The sequence below is a fragment of the Phascolarctos cinereus genome, unplaced genomic scaffold (assembly GCF_003287225.1).
Source record: "Phascolarctos cinereus isolate Bilbo 61053 unplaced genomic scaffold, phaCin_HiC Scaffold_3;HRSCAF=262, whole genome shotgun sequence".
Taxonomy (NCBI): Eukaryota; Metazoa; Chordata; class Mammalia; order Diprotodontia; family Phascolarctidae; genus Phascolarctos; species Phascolarctos cinereus.
The window spans coordinates 224,324,450-224,341,268 of record NW_027555736.1 but is presented as its reverse complement, the minus strand read 5'-3'; the positions used below and the strand labels follow the sequence as shown (position 1 = coordinate 224,341,268).

Below are 16,819 nucleotides of genomic sequence, written 5' to 3'. Positions count from 1 at the left end.
TTGTGCCATGTATCCCTTCAGTAGTCCGGTGGGCAAAGTCTATGGCCTGCTCCTCAGAATAACGTTTTTAAGTACATGAAATAAAATATATAGGATTACCAAGGAGCCACCTATGTTGAAATATAATTAAGAAATTATTTTTTAAAAAGAAAGAAACAAGTTGGATCCCAGGTAAACAACCCCTGCTCTAGTCTAACCCTCCTCTCTCTCACTGCTTCATATCCTTTCCCTTCCCTTTTTTGCTTTCTTCCACTTTTTCCCTTCAGTCATCCAGAAGAGAGGGAGTGTGCTCCCCTGGTCTGTTAATCAAGCCACTTTTCCCATTTTCCTAGCTGTTCTTGACTCCAGGGCCTTGAGAGGGATTGGTACCATTATTCCTTTTTCTATCTGCTATCATTTCCCCCTACCTCTGAAATCAAGGCTGATCTCTGGAACAAGGTCAGGAGGTGGGAAGGAAATAAGGATGGACAGCTGGTCATAGTGACTCCAGAGGAAGGCAAGAAGGGGATTATCAATCCTAAGGCAAAATTATTATGATACAAACTACAGAAAATAGAGGTTTGCTTAAGTCCAGGTGAGCCATAAGCCTTTCCTATATGTCTTGGTCTCCATATCCAAATTTATTCCAAATTCACATTTGTGGTTATTCCAGATTTTATTCCGAAGTCACCAGTGTCTCAAGAATTCATGACTGTTACCCCCAAGTCTGGGGGAGGGAGGTGATAGTCTCTGTTCCAATGGAAACACCTTAGAGGATAGAGGTGGAGCTAAAGTTAACTACCTTCACCAAGTTGACCAAGAACATTCCCATTGATGTTAAGGCTTTTAGGGGTGATCTTGTTCCCTGGCATAAATTTAAAGGGTCAAAAATTAAGGTTATCCTTAAGATGAAAAATGAAACATACATTTTTAACATATCCTATGCAGAAATTAATTTTGTTTGGTGACACATTTATTATGAGGGTTTTGTTTTTCTTTTCTAGTGGAGGGAATGGGGGAATGGGAGATGACAGGGAGAGAAAACAAATGCTTATTAATTGAAAAAGAAAGTAAGATAAATTAAAAGTTATATTAAAAAATGAAGTTTGTCCCTAAAAAGTACCACCAGTCCAATGTTCAGCCAAGGCTGTCTCCTGAGGGAAGTCCAGGGTATTCACCTCTAAATGGGTCCTGATTTTTATTTTTTCAGTTGGGATGTTTGGGAAAGAGTTCAGAAAGGGAAGGGGGAAGCAAAGTAGGCTTGGGCTATCTGAGCTGCCTCTTAATGGGTCTCTCTCTTCTCTTCTTCCTCTTCTTCTCTTTCTTTCTCCTCTTCTAGGGCTGCTTTATGTCTGTATGAAGCATATTACTGATAAGTGCAACTTGTATTACACCTACGCCCCTACCAAACTTAAAGAAGACTTTCATATGGTGGGAGTTTACCAGGTGATCCTGGCATCCCTCCTTTCTATGTTCTGGCTGCTCTTCTTCTTCATTGTCCGCCTAGGTAGGGCCATTCCCATTTCTCTCACCAGTCCCTTCCCCAATCCTTAAGATGTTTTGACTTTGTGAATAGCTGGGCTCCTAAGGTAACCAAAGTGAACTCTATGGTCATAGAAAATGCCAGTTGGGAGTGGAGGAGTGGGTAGGTAGTACTTGAATTCCAAATGCTTTTACTGAGTGAAGCCTAGGGGTATATTCTAGACTCCTGAGGAGTATATACCAAAGATTACCCAAGGCTATTGTCCTCAAGGAGTTTATTAGATCACAGAAGAGAATGGACGAAACATGGAATGAAATCAACAGAGCAAGTAACAGAATTTATAGCTTGGAACATAGAAAAGAAAGATTGCCTTGAATTAGGATTTAAAAGAGAGAAAGAAATTCTTTGTTGCAAATGATGGGTCTCTGGGAGGATGATAGAGAAATTCAGGTGATAGAAAACCAAAAGGTATCAATAAAAATGTAGTTTAATTGAAGGAATTACCATATAAGCAGATAGATCAATAGACAAAGGAATAGATGAATGAGGAGCTGAATAAACAAATTAAAAACCACATAGATAAATAAGAAGGGTACATTTTGGTGGTTCAGATGAAGGAGGTTCCTACATTCATCTGGTTGCACTTGAGGAAAGAGAGAAAATATCTTTTGTGCCTTTCAGTGCAGACAAACCTTGAAATACAGCATCCCAAACTTAAGGTGTGTATTTTGGTCAGGTGGGATGGCAAAATAATCTGATGTCTGCTTTTGTCCCTAGAGATTCAAAGAGAGAAGACTGGGCTCCTCCAGGGTTGGGAGGACAAGGAGAAGATTCCCTTCCAATGTTCTAAGGCAGTTAAGCAGCCTTATTAATCAACAAGTATTTAATAAGCACTATTATGTGCCCAGTACAGTGCTAAAGCTGCAGATTATGAGTCAAGTGGTTAGGGTCACTCTGGAGATATTCGGAGGGTGTGGCTAGGCTTCTGCTGGGTATGTTGTCTTCTCAGATGGCCCCTGAATTGTGGTCTTGGAAGCAGGTTGAAGGGTTTGGGATGCTAAGGGGAAGGATGATTATCTGTGAGCATAAACCCCATGATAGTTCTCTCTCCCCTCGTAGGTAGCCTTCATCCCATCACTCTCTTTGCCTTTACGACCCTCCTCGCTTCCATCGTGACTTCCTTCATTAGTCTTTGCTTTGGGAAGTTTTGGAGGAAACAGCCTGACTCTGAGGTAAGCCCAGTGGCCCCTTCTTTCCTCCTGGGATTCTGCCACTCTCATTTACTCCCTCCTGGCCTTCCTTGTTCCAGGACTTGTTCCGATACGTCATTCTGGACTGAAGATTAGAAGAATACTAAGGGCACTTTGCACTCCTCTTCCCCTTCTCACTTTTAACCATATTTGTATGTCACGCGATGTTTGGAGACACTAGCTCCGAACCGAAAAGATAGCTATGCCGTTTGTTTGGATTTGAAAGTCCGTCTGATTCACCTAAGTTTCAGACAGGGATTCTTAACCTCATGGTCCAGAGAACAAAGTATACTCGTCTGTGATTTTAGCAATCCTGAAACCAGAAGGGAAGAAAAGGTTGGTACTTTGGGAACCATCTCTCTTCCCTCCCCACCAGGCTACCAAAGGAGATTGATCCAGGTCCCCAGTTCCATTTTCTCCTTAGCTCCCCTTCATGATGGCCCTTTAGAATAGGAGAAGCCCATATCAAAGCCTGCCATCTCTTTCAGGAACAGTTTGCCAACTATGCCTCTTCCTTTGGATTAGAGTAATATATCAAGAAGGTAAGTTTGAGGGCTAGGAGAGGGTCACTCCACTGGAGACCTAAACCCCACCACTAGATCTAAGCAGTAAGGTCCTTATATTCTGAGCTGCACTGTCTTCCTTTCTTTGCAACAGAGAGAGCCGTCAGATACAGACTCTAGCGGATTCAGTCTTCGAAGAAGTGTTTCTTCCTCTACTTTCATGTGCGATGTGAGTCACACCCCTGCCCCTCTGGATGTGAAAGAGGTTGGGGAGGATAGAGTGAGGATGAGTGAGGCGCTGGTAGGGTCAAGATCTTGGGGGAGGCAGGCAAGCCATCATTGCCAAGGCCCAATGAGGTGGGAGAGGGATCCCACGGACTTCCCTCCACTGACAGACAAGGCATTGGTTCAGGGGAAAGACTCTCATGTGGCAGGTATAGTTAAATAGAAAAAAATCCAAAAGCAGCAGAGACTTGAGAAAGTGGAATCAGGGGAGATATAGACAGAAGTTCCCTTACCCCTCAGAAAAAGCGTGTAAAATGAAGAGCTACCTTCAGATGAGATCAGCTACCTTCCAATGAGATCAGGTGCTGGACAGCCAGAGAACAGAGCAGAAAGGAGAGAATCAAAGTCTGAACAGAAGGGTAAGATATGTCTATCATTCTGACAGTAACAAATTGGGCTCAATATTCACAAGCCTTAAGAGAGCAACTTTTGTAACCTCAGGGAGAGAACAAGCTGATGAAATAATTTTGAGTAAAGAACCTACCTCTCTTTCCACTCCTTTTCAATGAAAGCAATGCTTTCTGATATAGGGTAGTCACTATTATAACGCCTGAACCACAAGCTGCTCTTGGATTAAAAGGTCACACACATGAAGATATTTTCAGTCTGGGTCAGCTCACGGTAGCTTCACCCAGTGCTGTCCCATGTGGCTGAACATTCATACCTGGCTCATCTATACCTAAGTTCATCTATAATACAAGTTAATATACACATATATATGAATTCATAGCTATAATAAGTTCATATACAATATCAAATATATATGTATATATGTGCATACGTATTCACCAGCCATAATCAGAGTATCCCTTAAACAAAAGAAAACATTTATAGGCATCTTAACTTTTTGAAAGAAGATGACAGCAATAACAAATGATAACTAGCATTTCTATAGTTCTTTAAAGGGTTGTAAAGTGTGTTGCTCACAACAGCCTTGGGAAATTGTAAAGTATTATATCCATTATTGGCATTAGAATGTTCTGGACTGGGGTTTGAGTCTTATCTGAGAAAACTGAGGTTTGGAGAGCAGTCATGCAGACTGGCAGATAAGACTCGAACCCAAATCCAGAGCATTCTAATGCCAATGCTTTTCCCACTACCCTCAAACAGCCTTAGACTCTCAAAATTCTGTTATTATTTATTGTTGTAAAATATGTTGAGATTTTTCCACCCCAAAACCTCCTCTAATCATTTGCTTTACTGGATAAAATTGTCTGCCAGTGGGTGACATATTGGATATAGAGAGTCAGCCTTCAGGACAAGAAAATCTGAGTTCAAGTCACTCACCTTCGACACATGCTTGGCTGTATGACCCTGAACAAGGCACCCAAGCATTTAGTGCTCTATACAATTTTCTAAGACTAAATTACAGAGAAGGAGCTGACCTGCACTGTTAGAGGGTAAATCCTCAACCAGTAATTCCTTGTGCTAGTGAAATTTTATATCCAGTCCCTCCTATTGTAAAGTGTGATAATGTTGTCACTTTTTCTTTGCACATATATAAAGCATCAGGCTCCATGGAAATAGTTATCCCTTGCACATCATGACTTTCCCCATCGTGGTTTCCATATGTCATGGGTTGGCATAAGAAATTAAATAGGAATTTGGAGGGAGTCTTGCAGAAGCCGCAGATGACATGCAAAGGCCAGCAGATGACAGAAAAAGTTTAGAAACTCAAAAATGCATAAAATACATGTATAGTATTGTGTCATATCAATACCCCATAAAAGAAAAAGGAAAAATTCAGACTTCTTCTCTGGTGTGAAGGGAGGGCCAAAAAATTTTACACGAATTTTTCAGGTTGCCAGGGTGCCATGCCACTAACCCCTGTGACGTGGAAAGGATAACTGTACTATCCAGTATGCAGAATAGACCATGTCTATGTTCTGTCTGATCATCTGGCACCATTTTTTAAAAAGCCCTCCTTCCTATAAGGACATGAGGAAGTAAATGAAACCTCCAGTACCTCCCTTGCTCTCCTCCCATGGGCCTCTGTAGGGTTCCTTCAGTTGGTGCTGATATCTGGCTTGAAGGGAGCTAAGGAATAGAAGAGGTCATATTTCAGCTTGGGAGAAAAGGGGGAAGCCTAGAGTAGCGGCTCTCAGCCTTGCTCTTTCTTTTGACCCACAACACACAAAAGCAACAAGGTAGGTGGGGAGGCAGTGTGGCATAATGGATAGAGAACGGGTCTCAGGCTCCCAAAGGCCTGCTTCAAGGGCTGCCTCTAACACCTACTGGCTATGTGATTCTTCTCAGTGCTCTAGGCGATGGCACAAAATCAATTGACTAAGTACCTACTGTCTTCCTTGTGATGAGGGCTACAAATAGGGATTAAGTACTGGGCCTATGATTTCACTGACATATGCACGGGCAGACCCAGGTAAGGAAGCTACCTGTATTAGAGCAGGTCAGTACCTTCTTTGTGATTTATAGTTTTAGAATTTCCTGGAGCAGGAGTATCAGACTCAAAAAGAAACAGATCCCTATGGCCACATATTGACTTAGAAAACCTCCAATTAACATTATCTGTGTTTTATTGTATTTTCATCTATTTCGTTAAACGTTTCCCAATTCCGTTTTTATCTGGTTTGGGCAGCAGCATTCTTGAGGTTTTCAGGCTACACGTCCCCTAGGACAGTAAGGACATCCTCTGGCCTAAGGCACTTAAGTGATCTGCCCAGGGGGCACACAGCCAGTATGTGTTAAGAGACAGGACCCGAACCCAGGCTATGCTGCCTCTCAGAAGGCAACAGAGATGAAAAGACAGCACAGTCCCTGAGCTCCAGGAATTCACGGCTTACTAGGAGTCAGAGTGGGGATGGTGACCAAAAGGTACCCTTAAGGAGCTGTTTGAAATTAAAGCTGCAGTTGTTGTGGGCAAATTCTCCCATGGCTCCCATGAAATCCCACCTCCCCCTGCGTTTTCAGTAAGAAAAACAGTAACCTAAGAGCCCTGAACAGGAGTGCCATAAATAAGACTTACTTTTTGGTGTGGGGGGGGGAAGGGGGGAGGGCATAGGAAATCAAGGCTTATGGAGCTTAAGGGATTACATCACTCCCTGCATACTGGGGCTTGAAGCAAGAGAGTTTAGCACTGGGAACAAGCCATGAATCATACTTGGGTATGACTTCCTACTCTCTTTCCTTTTTTCTTGTCTGGGGGGCGCCAGTTGTATGTGGCCCCGGTGCTTCAGGAACTAGAGATGAGCCTGACTCCAGCCACGTCTCCGGGCCGTCAGTCCTATGGCACCATGAGCAGCCAGCTGGATGCCTTGGATAGGGAGGAGGAAAGTGAGCCACAGAGCTTTTCATCAGAAGTGGAGACTGCCGAGGGCGAGTTCCAAGAGGGGCTATTAATAGAAGACCACAATTAATAAGGATCACATCACCCATCACCACCACCAAAGGTGCTCCCACACCAGGTGGAATGTCAGCAAGAAGAGAAGAACATGGCAGGGAGTAGAAGGGTAGATCCAATCTCCCCCTTCCTTTCAACCCACATGCCCACTCCCCCAAATCCTCTAAGGCTGCCAGTTGTAATCCTGCCTCCATCCCTGGGCATTGGCAGGTTAAGAGATCCCAGTCACATTTGACTGGCTAGAAAGTGAATCTGGTGGAAGATGCAGTCTGGCCCTCTGGACTGAAAGTGCTAGCAAGCTCCATGTCTCAGAAGGGGCAGCCAGTGCCTCAGACCTAGGAATTGATATTTGTACTTCCTTAAAAGCAGATGAGAAAAAGGAAGAGCAGGAGAGAGGGGTCCAAAGGGGTACCTTATCCTTTTGCTCAGCAGCCTCTGAAAGCCCTTCTCCAATGTGTTTGCCTTTCGGAAGAGCTGCCACTCAAATAATCCTTTCAGTACTCCTTCCCCTGGAGACCCAAAGAGATCTCTGCTGTTTTGTGGCTGGCAGAATCATCAAGGAGCAAGAAAATGGGCTGGGCTGGCCAACCCTAAGAAGGGGAGCTCCTTAGTCTCTCCCACCTCAGGATTAGAGGAAGATGCCTCCCCGAATTCCTGGGGTTGGAGGTTTTCCCCAAATAAGAGTTCATGAGAAAAAAAAATATTCTCTCTAAAAAGAAGGGATTCCTGTGGCCCTTGAGGCCTCACCCTAGCCAGAAATATAGATACATGAATAGCCAGAACCAAGGATTACATTGAAGGAATTCTTTTGGGTTGTCACCTGTCTTGCCTCCACTCCTCTTCTTCCTCTTTCCTGCCATTTGCTAGATTTCTCTGGGCAGAATAGTGTTGAAATAAGGTAAGGCAGAAGAGGAAGAGAGGGAAGACAAGAGAACCTTGGCCCCATGCTCAATGACCTGCCCAAGTGAGGGCAGAAGTCAATAGGAGTAGAATCCTCAAGAAGATGTTAGAGTCCTCCAAACATTTGTAGAAGTTGGGGGGGGGGGTAAAAGAGAAAGAAGTAGGCATTCATCCAAAAGTACTGAGAGATGTAAAGCATTGGCCATCCCATCTCACATTCACCCAGGAATTGATCATCTCACTCAGTTCCAACAGAATGGTAAGGGTGGCAGCCATGTGAAATGTTTCCTGCTAGCTGCCATGTGAGTGCCTCTGGTCCAGGACAGGACCAAAGTGACTAGCAGCTGATGGTAAGAAGCCCCTGCCCAAACCTTAGGATGGTGACTAACCCCTATCCCCCAAACAGGACATCATGACTTTGTGTTCAATCATCTCTTCAAGCTTCCCTTTGCTGGTCTCTGTCTTGTCTGGGAGGGGGACCCAGGTGAGATATTACTATGTCAAAGGGAATAGAAACAATTTCCTGTTTGTTGGAGACTTCTGCCTTCACCCCCACGTTGACCCACAGCCCAGACGCTGCTGCTGGCCGCTTTTTCTTCCAGCCTCCCTCAATCCCCAGCAGAAGGAAGCCTAGAATGATGGATGGGAAGCTATCATCTAACTTGGACAATGAACACCCGTTATCTTAAGTCATGCTGCACCCATCTATGTTCCCAAGATGGGCTCCCTCTATCATTAATGCTGCTCTCTTCTTGGGGCTTAATCAGTTCAAAGTCTGAAGAGAGGCAAGAGGAGGACTGTGGGAAATGGATATTAAGAACTGTCGCTTCTACCATCTCTCTCGACTCCCGTGCAGACAGCTCTGGGATATATAATGGGCTGCCACATGTACTGGGCCTTGGCAGTGCCACCCAACAGTTGGTACAGGAAGTTAAAAAAAAAGAGTACCTCTGGTGGTGTAGTCAGAGCTTGGGAATGAGCCAAGGACAGTGTTTGTTCCTGAGCTCTGATCTAATGCTTCCCTGTTGGAGGAGAGGAAAAGTGGGAATAGGATACTCTCTCTTGAAGACCTGAATGACCCTCACTTATTGACACAGCCTCTGGAATTTTCTTGGCAGTTTCTCGGTGTTTGGAAATCCTCAAACCTAAGAGAGGTACTTTAAGTGGCAGATGCACCAGTTTCTAATGCAAGGAGCTATCCTATTACACACATGCACTCATGCACCCAATCCCATTCTGGTTGAAGCTGGAGCTCTAGTGATGAAAAATGCTCATTTACCCAAAGTGCTTTGCCTATTCTTTGGGTTGACCAGGTGGTACTAGAAATGGTGGAGGGATTGGGGAAAGGAGGGACCTTATCCCAGAGTGGAACTGGGTTATACTGATGGAGCAGGGCAAGGAAAAAGGAGCAAACTGGGAGAGGAGGAGATTATAACTTACTAAACCCTAAAAGTAAAATTACTAAGCCAAAGGGCTTTATTTTTTCTCTTTTAAACCAGCTAATGAGGGGAAAGGAAGGATCCTTTCCATTGCAGAGCAGCGTGGGAGACCCAGACCAAGTGCTCTCTGGCCTCTTCAGGCTTTCCACAGGTTTACACCATAGAGTTTGGGAGCCCAGGTCAGTCAGATCAGCAGCATACCCAGAAGGTAGCCAGGGATGCTAATTTCTTAGGCACACTCCCATTTGTTACCTGCTCTCTACCTTGGTTTCATTCATTCATTGCACCTTCATCCTTCTCCCCCAGGAGGGGAGCTTGAGAGTGAGGGAAGGGGAACCAGTTTTACTTCATGTTCAACACAAGTGGAGTTGATTCCAATCCATCTGGTAAATGAACAGGCTACCAGGCACAAACACCACTGGGCAGGGGCTGGGATTCAGTCCCACCTTCACCAACGTCTGGATAATAGATTTGATGAAGTCTAATTCCAGGGGAAAAGTAGTGTGGAAATGAGGGGACTCAAGTGTAATTTGTCTCCCTTCCTTGGACTGTATATATAGCCAAACAGTCTTCTTTCCCTTCAAAGCCATTCTACATATGCTGACACAAATCTAGTCATCAGCCTTCCTTCCTATTACACTCCCTTTGTCCGTTACATCCCCCATACACCCAAGGTACACCTTCCCAATTGCTCCTATAGATACGTGGATCCTATGCCCTTACCCAAAGACACTCTTCAGGCCCCTAACTTTTCCTTTTATCCATGTTATAGCTTAACTGTCTTATAAAGTCATTCAAGTGTATCTATTCCACATAGGAATATGTGGAACCACCCCAACCCTATATTCCACATTCTAAAAACATACACATACCCTCACGTCTATTCCATATCTTCACAACTTTAACCATATGTTATCATTCTTCCCAGTCCCACCCTACATCGATTCAACAACCTGACCATCTACACGTCCAAATCATATATACATTTAAGCCCCTTGGAATGTGATACCCCACATTCACTCTTTTGAGAGAATTGAATATTCTTCTGGTGAGGGGAGGGTGGAAACTATGTCTGGACTCTGTCCTTGAACAGACTTCTTTGGGAGCCAGTTCCAGTTGGGCACCCTCCTCCAAACCCCTTTTCCTTTTCTTTGCCCTGCTGCAGCCCTCCTGGGTTCCACTGGCTTGTCTCTCCACTGTCTCTGGAAGGAAAGGCCTATTAGCATTGTGTCCACTGGGAACTCTGATTAGTTGTGTCTGACTTTACCCCCCTGGCTGTCATCACTCTAGGAATGTGCTAGAGTTCTGTGACCTTGAAATCTATTGCTATTACTGTGTCTTGAATAAAACAAACTCCACCCACTTTCCTGCCTGGCTCTATTCCCCTACATCAAGACAGCCTGGACAGGGTCAGGACTTTGTGTTTATAGGATAAAACTTTGCCTTGTTGCTTCTGGGAACTTTCTTGTCCTGACCTGCACTGGTGGGACTAAGTACCCCAGCAGGGTGGAAATAACACAGTCTGCCACTACCAAGGTCCAAGAGGCAGTTCAGGGGGAAGGGAGAGAGGAAACCAGATTTCTAGTTGCAGTCAAGGAGCAGATAAATTAAGAGTAGAGGAAGTGGCAAATCTATGGGGAAATTTAAGGTGTAAGGACAAGTCAAATTCAGAAGGGGGAAGGGAAGACCAGATTGAAGAACAGATCAGATGTCAGAATGACTGAAGCCAGAGATAAGGACTTGCCCCAGTTTGTATTTCAGTGGGGTGGCCATCCCCCATCCCTTTCCTCCTAATCAGACTGCAGCTGGTTTTGTTCAGAGCTAATAGCACATGACCACTGAGTTGGAAACTGCCTTAGGATGCTTGTCTCCTCACATGTTATAGGACATAAACCTTAAGGATCTGATTTAGCCTTATCATTTTACAAATGGGCGAACTGAGTCCCAGAGAAGTTAAATAAATTGCTTAAGGTCACATGTAATAGGATTCAAGTCCAGTTCCTTGAGAAAATTTGAGCCACAAAGTTTTCCTTCTTTCTGTGGGGCTCTCATCACGTTTGTGTGTGGGGCAGTAGATCTGGACTATGGTGCAAAAAGAATTATGGAGTCAAGTACTCCCCACATTATCATTATTCCCACAGAGCAAAGTGGGTGACAGGTGCTGCCCTGCTGTCACAGAAGACTTAAAGTAAATTAGATACCTTTGCCCCTACTCTTCCAGTTCCCAGTGGGACAACGGTGGGAAGGGCAGCTCTCAAGAAATGCAAGCCTCCTCTCTTCTTCCCCAAACCTGTCACTGCCTATCAGTTTCCCTGGCTTTGATGGGGAAAGTAGTGGAGATGGCCACTGAGATTCACTGTGCCTCATATATAAGAAGAGGCTTCTTATTCCCTAGCTTGTCTTTACCCAGCAAGTGATGGTGTGCTTCTCTCCTGTATCCATATTCGCATAAAATTTTAGTGTAGCATCTCTGCCACTCACCTCCGAATTCATGTTGATTACTAAGGTCAATGTAAGAGTGTATTGGGTGACACATGATATTCACTGGCTGTGTGACCCTGGACAAGTCACATAACCCTGATTGCCTCACAAAAAGACAAAAACCAAAAAAAGGGGTGGGGAAGAGTATATTGGATGATAAATATACCTCATTTGGCTCAAGCCCCCATCCCAACTTGGAAGCTGGAACTTCTAAGGTCATCCAAATTTAATTTTCATCAGACCAGATAATCACCTAAATAGCATGCATTTAAAAGACAAAGACAGGCATTTAAAAAAGCAAAGCAGTACTCTCAATATATATGTACCTACCTACCCAGGAACTAGGGTCTTATCCCTAAGCCAGTAGTGGGGGAAACATTTTCTTGAGATTTACATTCTAGTGTGGGGGAAAAGTTTGGTAAATATCTCTTTCACAGCTGGAATGAGTTGGGAAGGTCTGCTCTTGTAGCACCTAGACGCCCACTCACAGTTTCAGCTTTAGCTGCCACTTACTATCTCGGTCATATCACTATAGACTCTTTTAGTTCCCCTTAGCTTACTCTCTACAGCCAGAATGTAGATGTTATTTGTTTTTTCTTTGCTGTTTTGTTTTATTGGTGAGGCAATTAGGGTTAAGTGACTTGCCCAGGGCCACACAGATAGTAAGTGTCAAGTGTCTGGTCTGAGACTGGATTTGAACTCAGATCCTCCTGACTCCAGGGCCAGTGCTCTATCCACTGTACCACCTAGCTGCCCGTCAGAACACAGACTTTATTGTCATCCCCTTCATGCACAGAGTGCTCCTATGACCAACCTCCCCGCTCATGACCTCCTAGTCTCTATCATTCTCCTGACATAATCACACTGCATCACAGTCACAGAGTCCCAAAGGAATTTAATTCCTAGGCATCAAAATCCTATATATCCTCAAAACCTAGAGCCTCATGGCAAACGTAGTCTTTCACTTGGACACAACTCTATTGCAATAGCATTTCAGAGCTAAAAGGAAACTACTCTAACTTCCTCCTTATGTGGATGAGGAAACTGCATTCAGTATTTGATTTAACATTTATTAATAACCTACCATGTACAAAGCACTATGCTAGGTGCTTGGGAAGACACAAAGTTTAGATAAGGTGCCTGTTTTTATGGGGATTATAGTCTGATAGGGGATTATGACAGACACACAACTATAATGCATAAATACATAAAAGAGAAGCAAATCAAGTACCATCTGAGATTTAAGAGAAAAAAACCATTACTGACTCTTGGTGGTCAGGGAAAGCTCTATGAAGGACACAGCACTTGAGTCTGGCCTTAAGGAATGGATAGGAATTCAACAAGTGGAAAGCAGAGGGAACTCTTTGAAGGCGTAGGAAACTGGACATCATTGTAGAGGCAAGAAAGCACATAGCATGAGTAGCTCAGAGCATGAGAGACAGACTAGACCAGGTTGGCAGGATTGGAAAGTTAAGTTGAGGTAACAGTACGGGCAAAGACTGAAAAATTTGAGTTGCACTAGATGGTGCAGAGCCTTGAATGTCAGGTTAAAGAGTGTGAACTTTACCCAATAGACAATAATTCAGATGTGGTCTGACCAGGGAAGAATATTAATGGGACTATCACTTTCCTCATTCTGGACACTGTACTTCTATAATGCAGCCTAAGACAGCAGTTTTGGCTGCCATATCACTGTACATATGCCTGGTACATTACCATCCCCCAAGTCCCCCTGCCACACACACACACACACACACACACACACACACACACACACACACACACACACACACACACCTCCTTTCTACCTCTTATTCTGAGAACTATAATCAGATCAATATTGCCATCACCTCTGGAAAGGGTGTTTTGATGGACTGCCCTATTGTTCCCTTCACAATCTTTATGACTTCCCAGAAAATAATTCCTTTCTCTGTCACCCTTTCCCTACACGTGCTGTCTCCTCTCATTAGAATGTAAGCTTCTTGAGGGCAAGATCTGTCGTACTTTTATATTGTATCTCCATCCCTTCACATAGTGCTTGGCACATAGTAAATGCTTAATAAATGCTTTTCACTCATTCATACTGATGTCCACTAAAACCCCTCAGAGCCTCTAACCTATAGTTGTGCATTATTATTTTTAAACCAAAGTACAGAACTTTACATATCTTTATCATTTCATCTTATTATCTTTAGCCCAGCATTTCCATCTGTCAAGATCTTTTGGGATCCCAATTCCATAATCCAATATATTAATTCTCTCTCTCTCTCAGCTTCATGTCACCCACCGATTTGGTGAGCATGTTATTGGTAAGCATATGTCTTCATAAAAGTTGCTGATAAAAATGTTGAACTGAATATAACCTAGGACACAGCCCCAGAACACTCTATTAGAGACCTACCTCTGGGTTGTCATTGCATCACTCTTTGGATCTAATCAGTCAACAAGTCTCCATCCTCTTATCATGTCATCTAGCCAACATGTCTCCAATCTTGGCCAGAAGGATATCATGCAGGATTTTGTCAAAGACTTGCTGAAATTCAGAGGTATCATTTCTAGCACATTCCCCTTATCTATTAATCTAAGAACCTTGTCCAAAGAAAGAATATGCTTTAGTTTATTTTTAATTATTAAAAAACATTTTGTTTTTATATCACCCTTATTTCCAAATAAATCCCTCTCCTCCCAATAGCTGGTGATCCCTGCCTTGTGACGAGGAATAAGAAAGAAAAAGAAAAAAAAAAACAGTGCGAGAAAACTAGCATATCAACTCTGCCTGACAGCATATGTTATATCTCATTTTCTCAACACACAAGAACCAAACTCTACTGTATCATAACTATGACTGATCTAAAGGAAATTTAAAAGCTATTAATAAGCACGTATCATTTGACAGATTTAACAAAATATAGACCACTGAGTTTGAGATTAATTCCTGGCAAAAGACTAGAATGGATTCTTTAAGGGATAATCTGTGAGCACTTAGAAAGTCAAGTGGCGACCCCTATGAGCCAGTAAGGCTCACTAAAAATGTCATTCATTGAACCCACAAACATTTATTAAGTGCCTAACATGTGGAAGGCTCTGTGTGGGGGGGCATGTATGAGGTTTAGATTATACCCAGTCCATTCTCTCACAGAGCTTGCAGTCTAATTGGGAATATGATGAAAACACGTAACTATAACATGCAACATTAAATGATAAATACATTAAATAGTTTCAAAATAAGGTGTTTTGTGAGGCTCAAGAGGGAAGAATATCTACTCTGCTTCTGATAGAAACCATTCTCTCCACTCCCATATCCACATACTCTACATCCCTGCGCCTCTCCATTCCCACCAACAAGAAAGCTTTTGAGGAGGAAAAGGAGTAGAAATTCTACAGGTAAAAAAGTTCTAGTTTCCTTCAAGATCCAGCTCAAATATTACCTGTTACACAAAGCATTTCTTTATTGCTCCAGCTGCTAGTGCCCTCCCCACCCATAGACCACCTTTTTTCTATTTTGCATATATTGCATCTATATCTACATATGTATCTCCCCCAATATACTGTAAGCTCTATGACAGCTGAGAATTTTTCACTTTTGTCGTTATATTCCCAGCCCTTAATGCATAATAAAGTGCTTAGTAACTTCTTGACTGATTGGATTGATTTAAACATGAATAATATAGTCAGAGACATGGATGCATGGTGAATGGGAGAAAACATGGATCAAATTGTTGAGAGTGTAAACTGTGTTAAGGGTAAAAATGGCATAATAAAAACTAGAAAAGCAGGGTGATATCTTGAGGAGGGTTTTGAATGCCAGGCAAAGGGAGCTTGAAGTTTTCTCAGGTCAGCCGTTCAGTCAATAAACATTTATTACGTGATTACTCTATGACAGGTACTGTGCTAAATGCTGGCAGTACAAAGAGAGGCAAAAATAGCCCCTGCCCTCAAGGAGCTTTTGTTCTAATGGGAGAAGACAACATAAAGTGGAGCTGGGGGGTAGGGAGAATATCAAAGCCTAGAGGAGACATCCTAATGGGAGAGACAGCCTGAAAATAACTAGGTATGTACAAGATGCATGCAGAGTGGTTGCAAGGTAATATCAGAAGGGAAAGAAATCATTAAGGATTTATGAGTGACATGACTGTATCTATGCATAAGAAAGACTAACTATATGCAAAATGGATTAGTCAGGGAGGACTAGAAGCAAGATCTATTAGGAGGCTATTCCAATACCATGCTGGTGGTATTTAGAGCCTGTTCTTGGATGGTGGCAATGAGAATAGAGAATAGGGGACAAGCTTAAGAGATAATGCAGAAGTAAAATAGATAGGACTTGGTAACTGAGATGAAGGAGAGGTATGGCTGGAGTCAGTTCTACCAGCTCACAGAGCTGATTGTCAAATTTTCGGTGTGAGCACTTAGCACCTCCAAAATCCACAAATGCTACAAATCAAGGGTTGATGTATTGTTTTATTGACTGTCTAGACTTAAGGAGTGTTAGTAACGTAGATTAAACTTAAACGTATGTGTGTGCTTATTTCCCATCCTCACCCCCAGCCTGGTTATTAAACATTTTACTAGCACACTCCTATATTGCTCTATAAACATTGCTTAAGTTCAGGAGGGAAAGAGTAGAAGATTCGGAGAATGAAGCCCAGAGGCCTGTTGACTGCAGGCTAACAGTAATAACAATAACTGGCATTTGTATGGTGCTTTAACGTTTGCAAAGTGATTATAATGGATGGAAAGCTATTATCTCTTTTGAGCCTCACATCACCCAAAGTGAAGGAAAGGAAAGAGTCAAGGATAACACCAAATGTTGTGAACAAGGAAGAATGAATGGTGCCACAGCCAGAAATAGTGAAGTTAGAAGGATGATTAGGCCTAGGGGAAAAGATTATAAACTTGATTTGGGACAAATTAAAGTTTAAGGAGGACAGCTAGATGGCACAGTGGATAGACTGCTGAGCCTGGAGTCAGAAAGACCTGAGTTCAAATTCAGCCTCAGACACTTACTATCTGTGTGATCCTGGGCAAGTCACTTAACCCTATTTGCCTCAGTTTCCTCATCTGTAAAACGAGTTGAAGAAGGAAATGGCAAATCACTCCAGCATCTCTGTCAAGAAAACCCTGAATGGGGTAAGAAAGAG

The 16,819-nt window shown here is 43.1% G+C and overlaps 1 protein-coding gene across 5 annotated transcripts in view; it reads left to right on the top strand.

Annotated features, from left to right (window-relative positions):
* The window catches only part of TMEM63C (transmembrane protein 63C), a 132,365-nt gene extending 121,805 nt beyond the window's left edge, over positions 1–10,560 (top strand). For 3 of the 5 annotated variants that reach the window (XM_020986192.1, XM_020986188.1, XM_020986189.1), the window contains 4 exons: positions 1,319–1,486; positions 2,582–2,694; positions 3,370–3,444; positions 6,671–10,560. In XM_020986192.1, coding sequence (XP_020841851.1) covers positions 1,319–1,486; positions 2,582–2,694; positions 3,370–3,444; positions 6,671–6,874 — 560 coding nt within the window. In that variant the 3' untranslated portion in view covers positions 6,875–10,560. Of the gene's footprint in view, positions 1–1,318; positions 1,487–2,581; positions 2,695–3,200; positions 3,255–3,369; positions 3,445–3,740; positions 3,860–6,670 lie in introns of those variants that run through there. The other 2 variants (XR_002324446.1, XM_020986194.2) reach the window with 2 other exon arrangements.
* Positions 10,561–16,819: the final 6,259 nt, after the last annotated feature.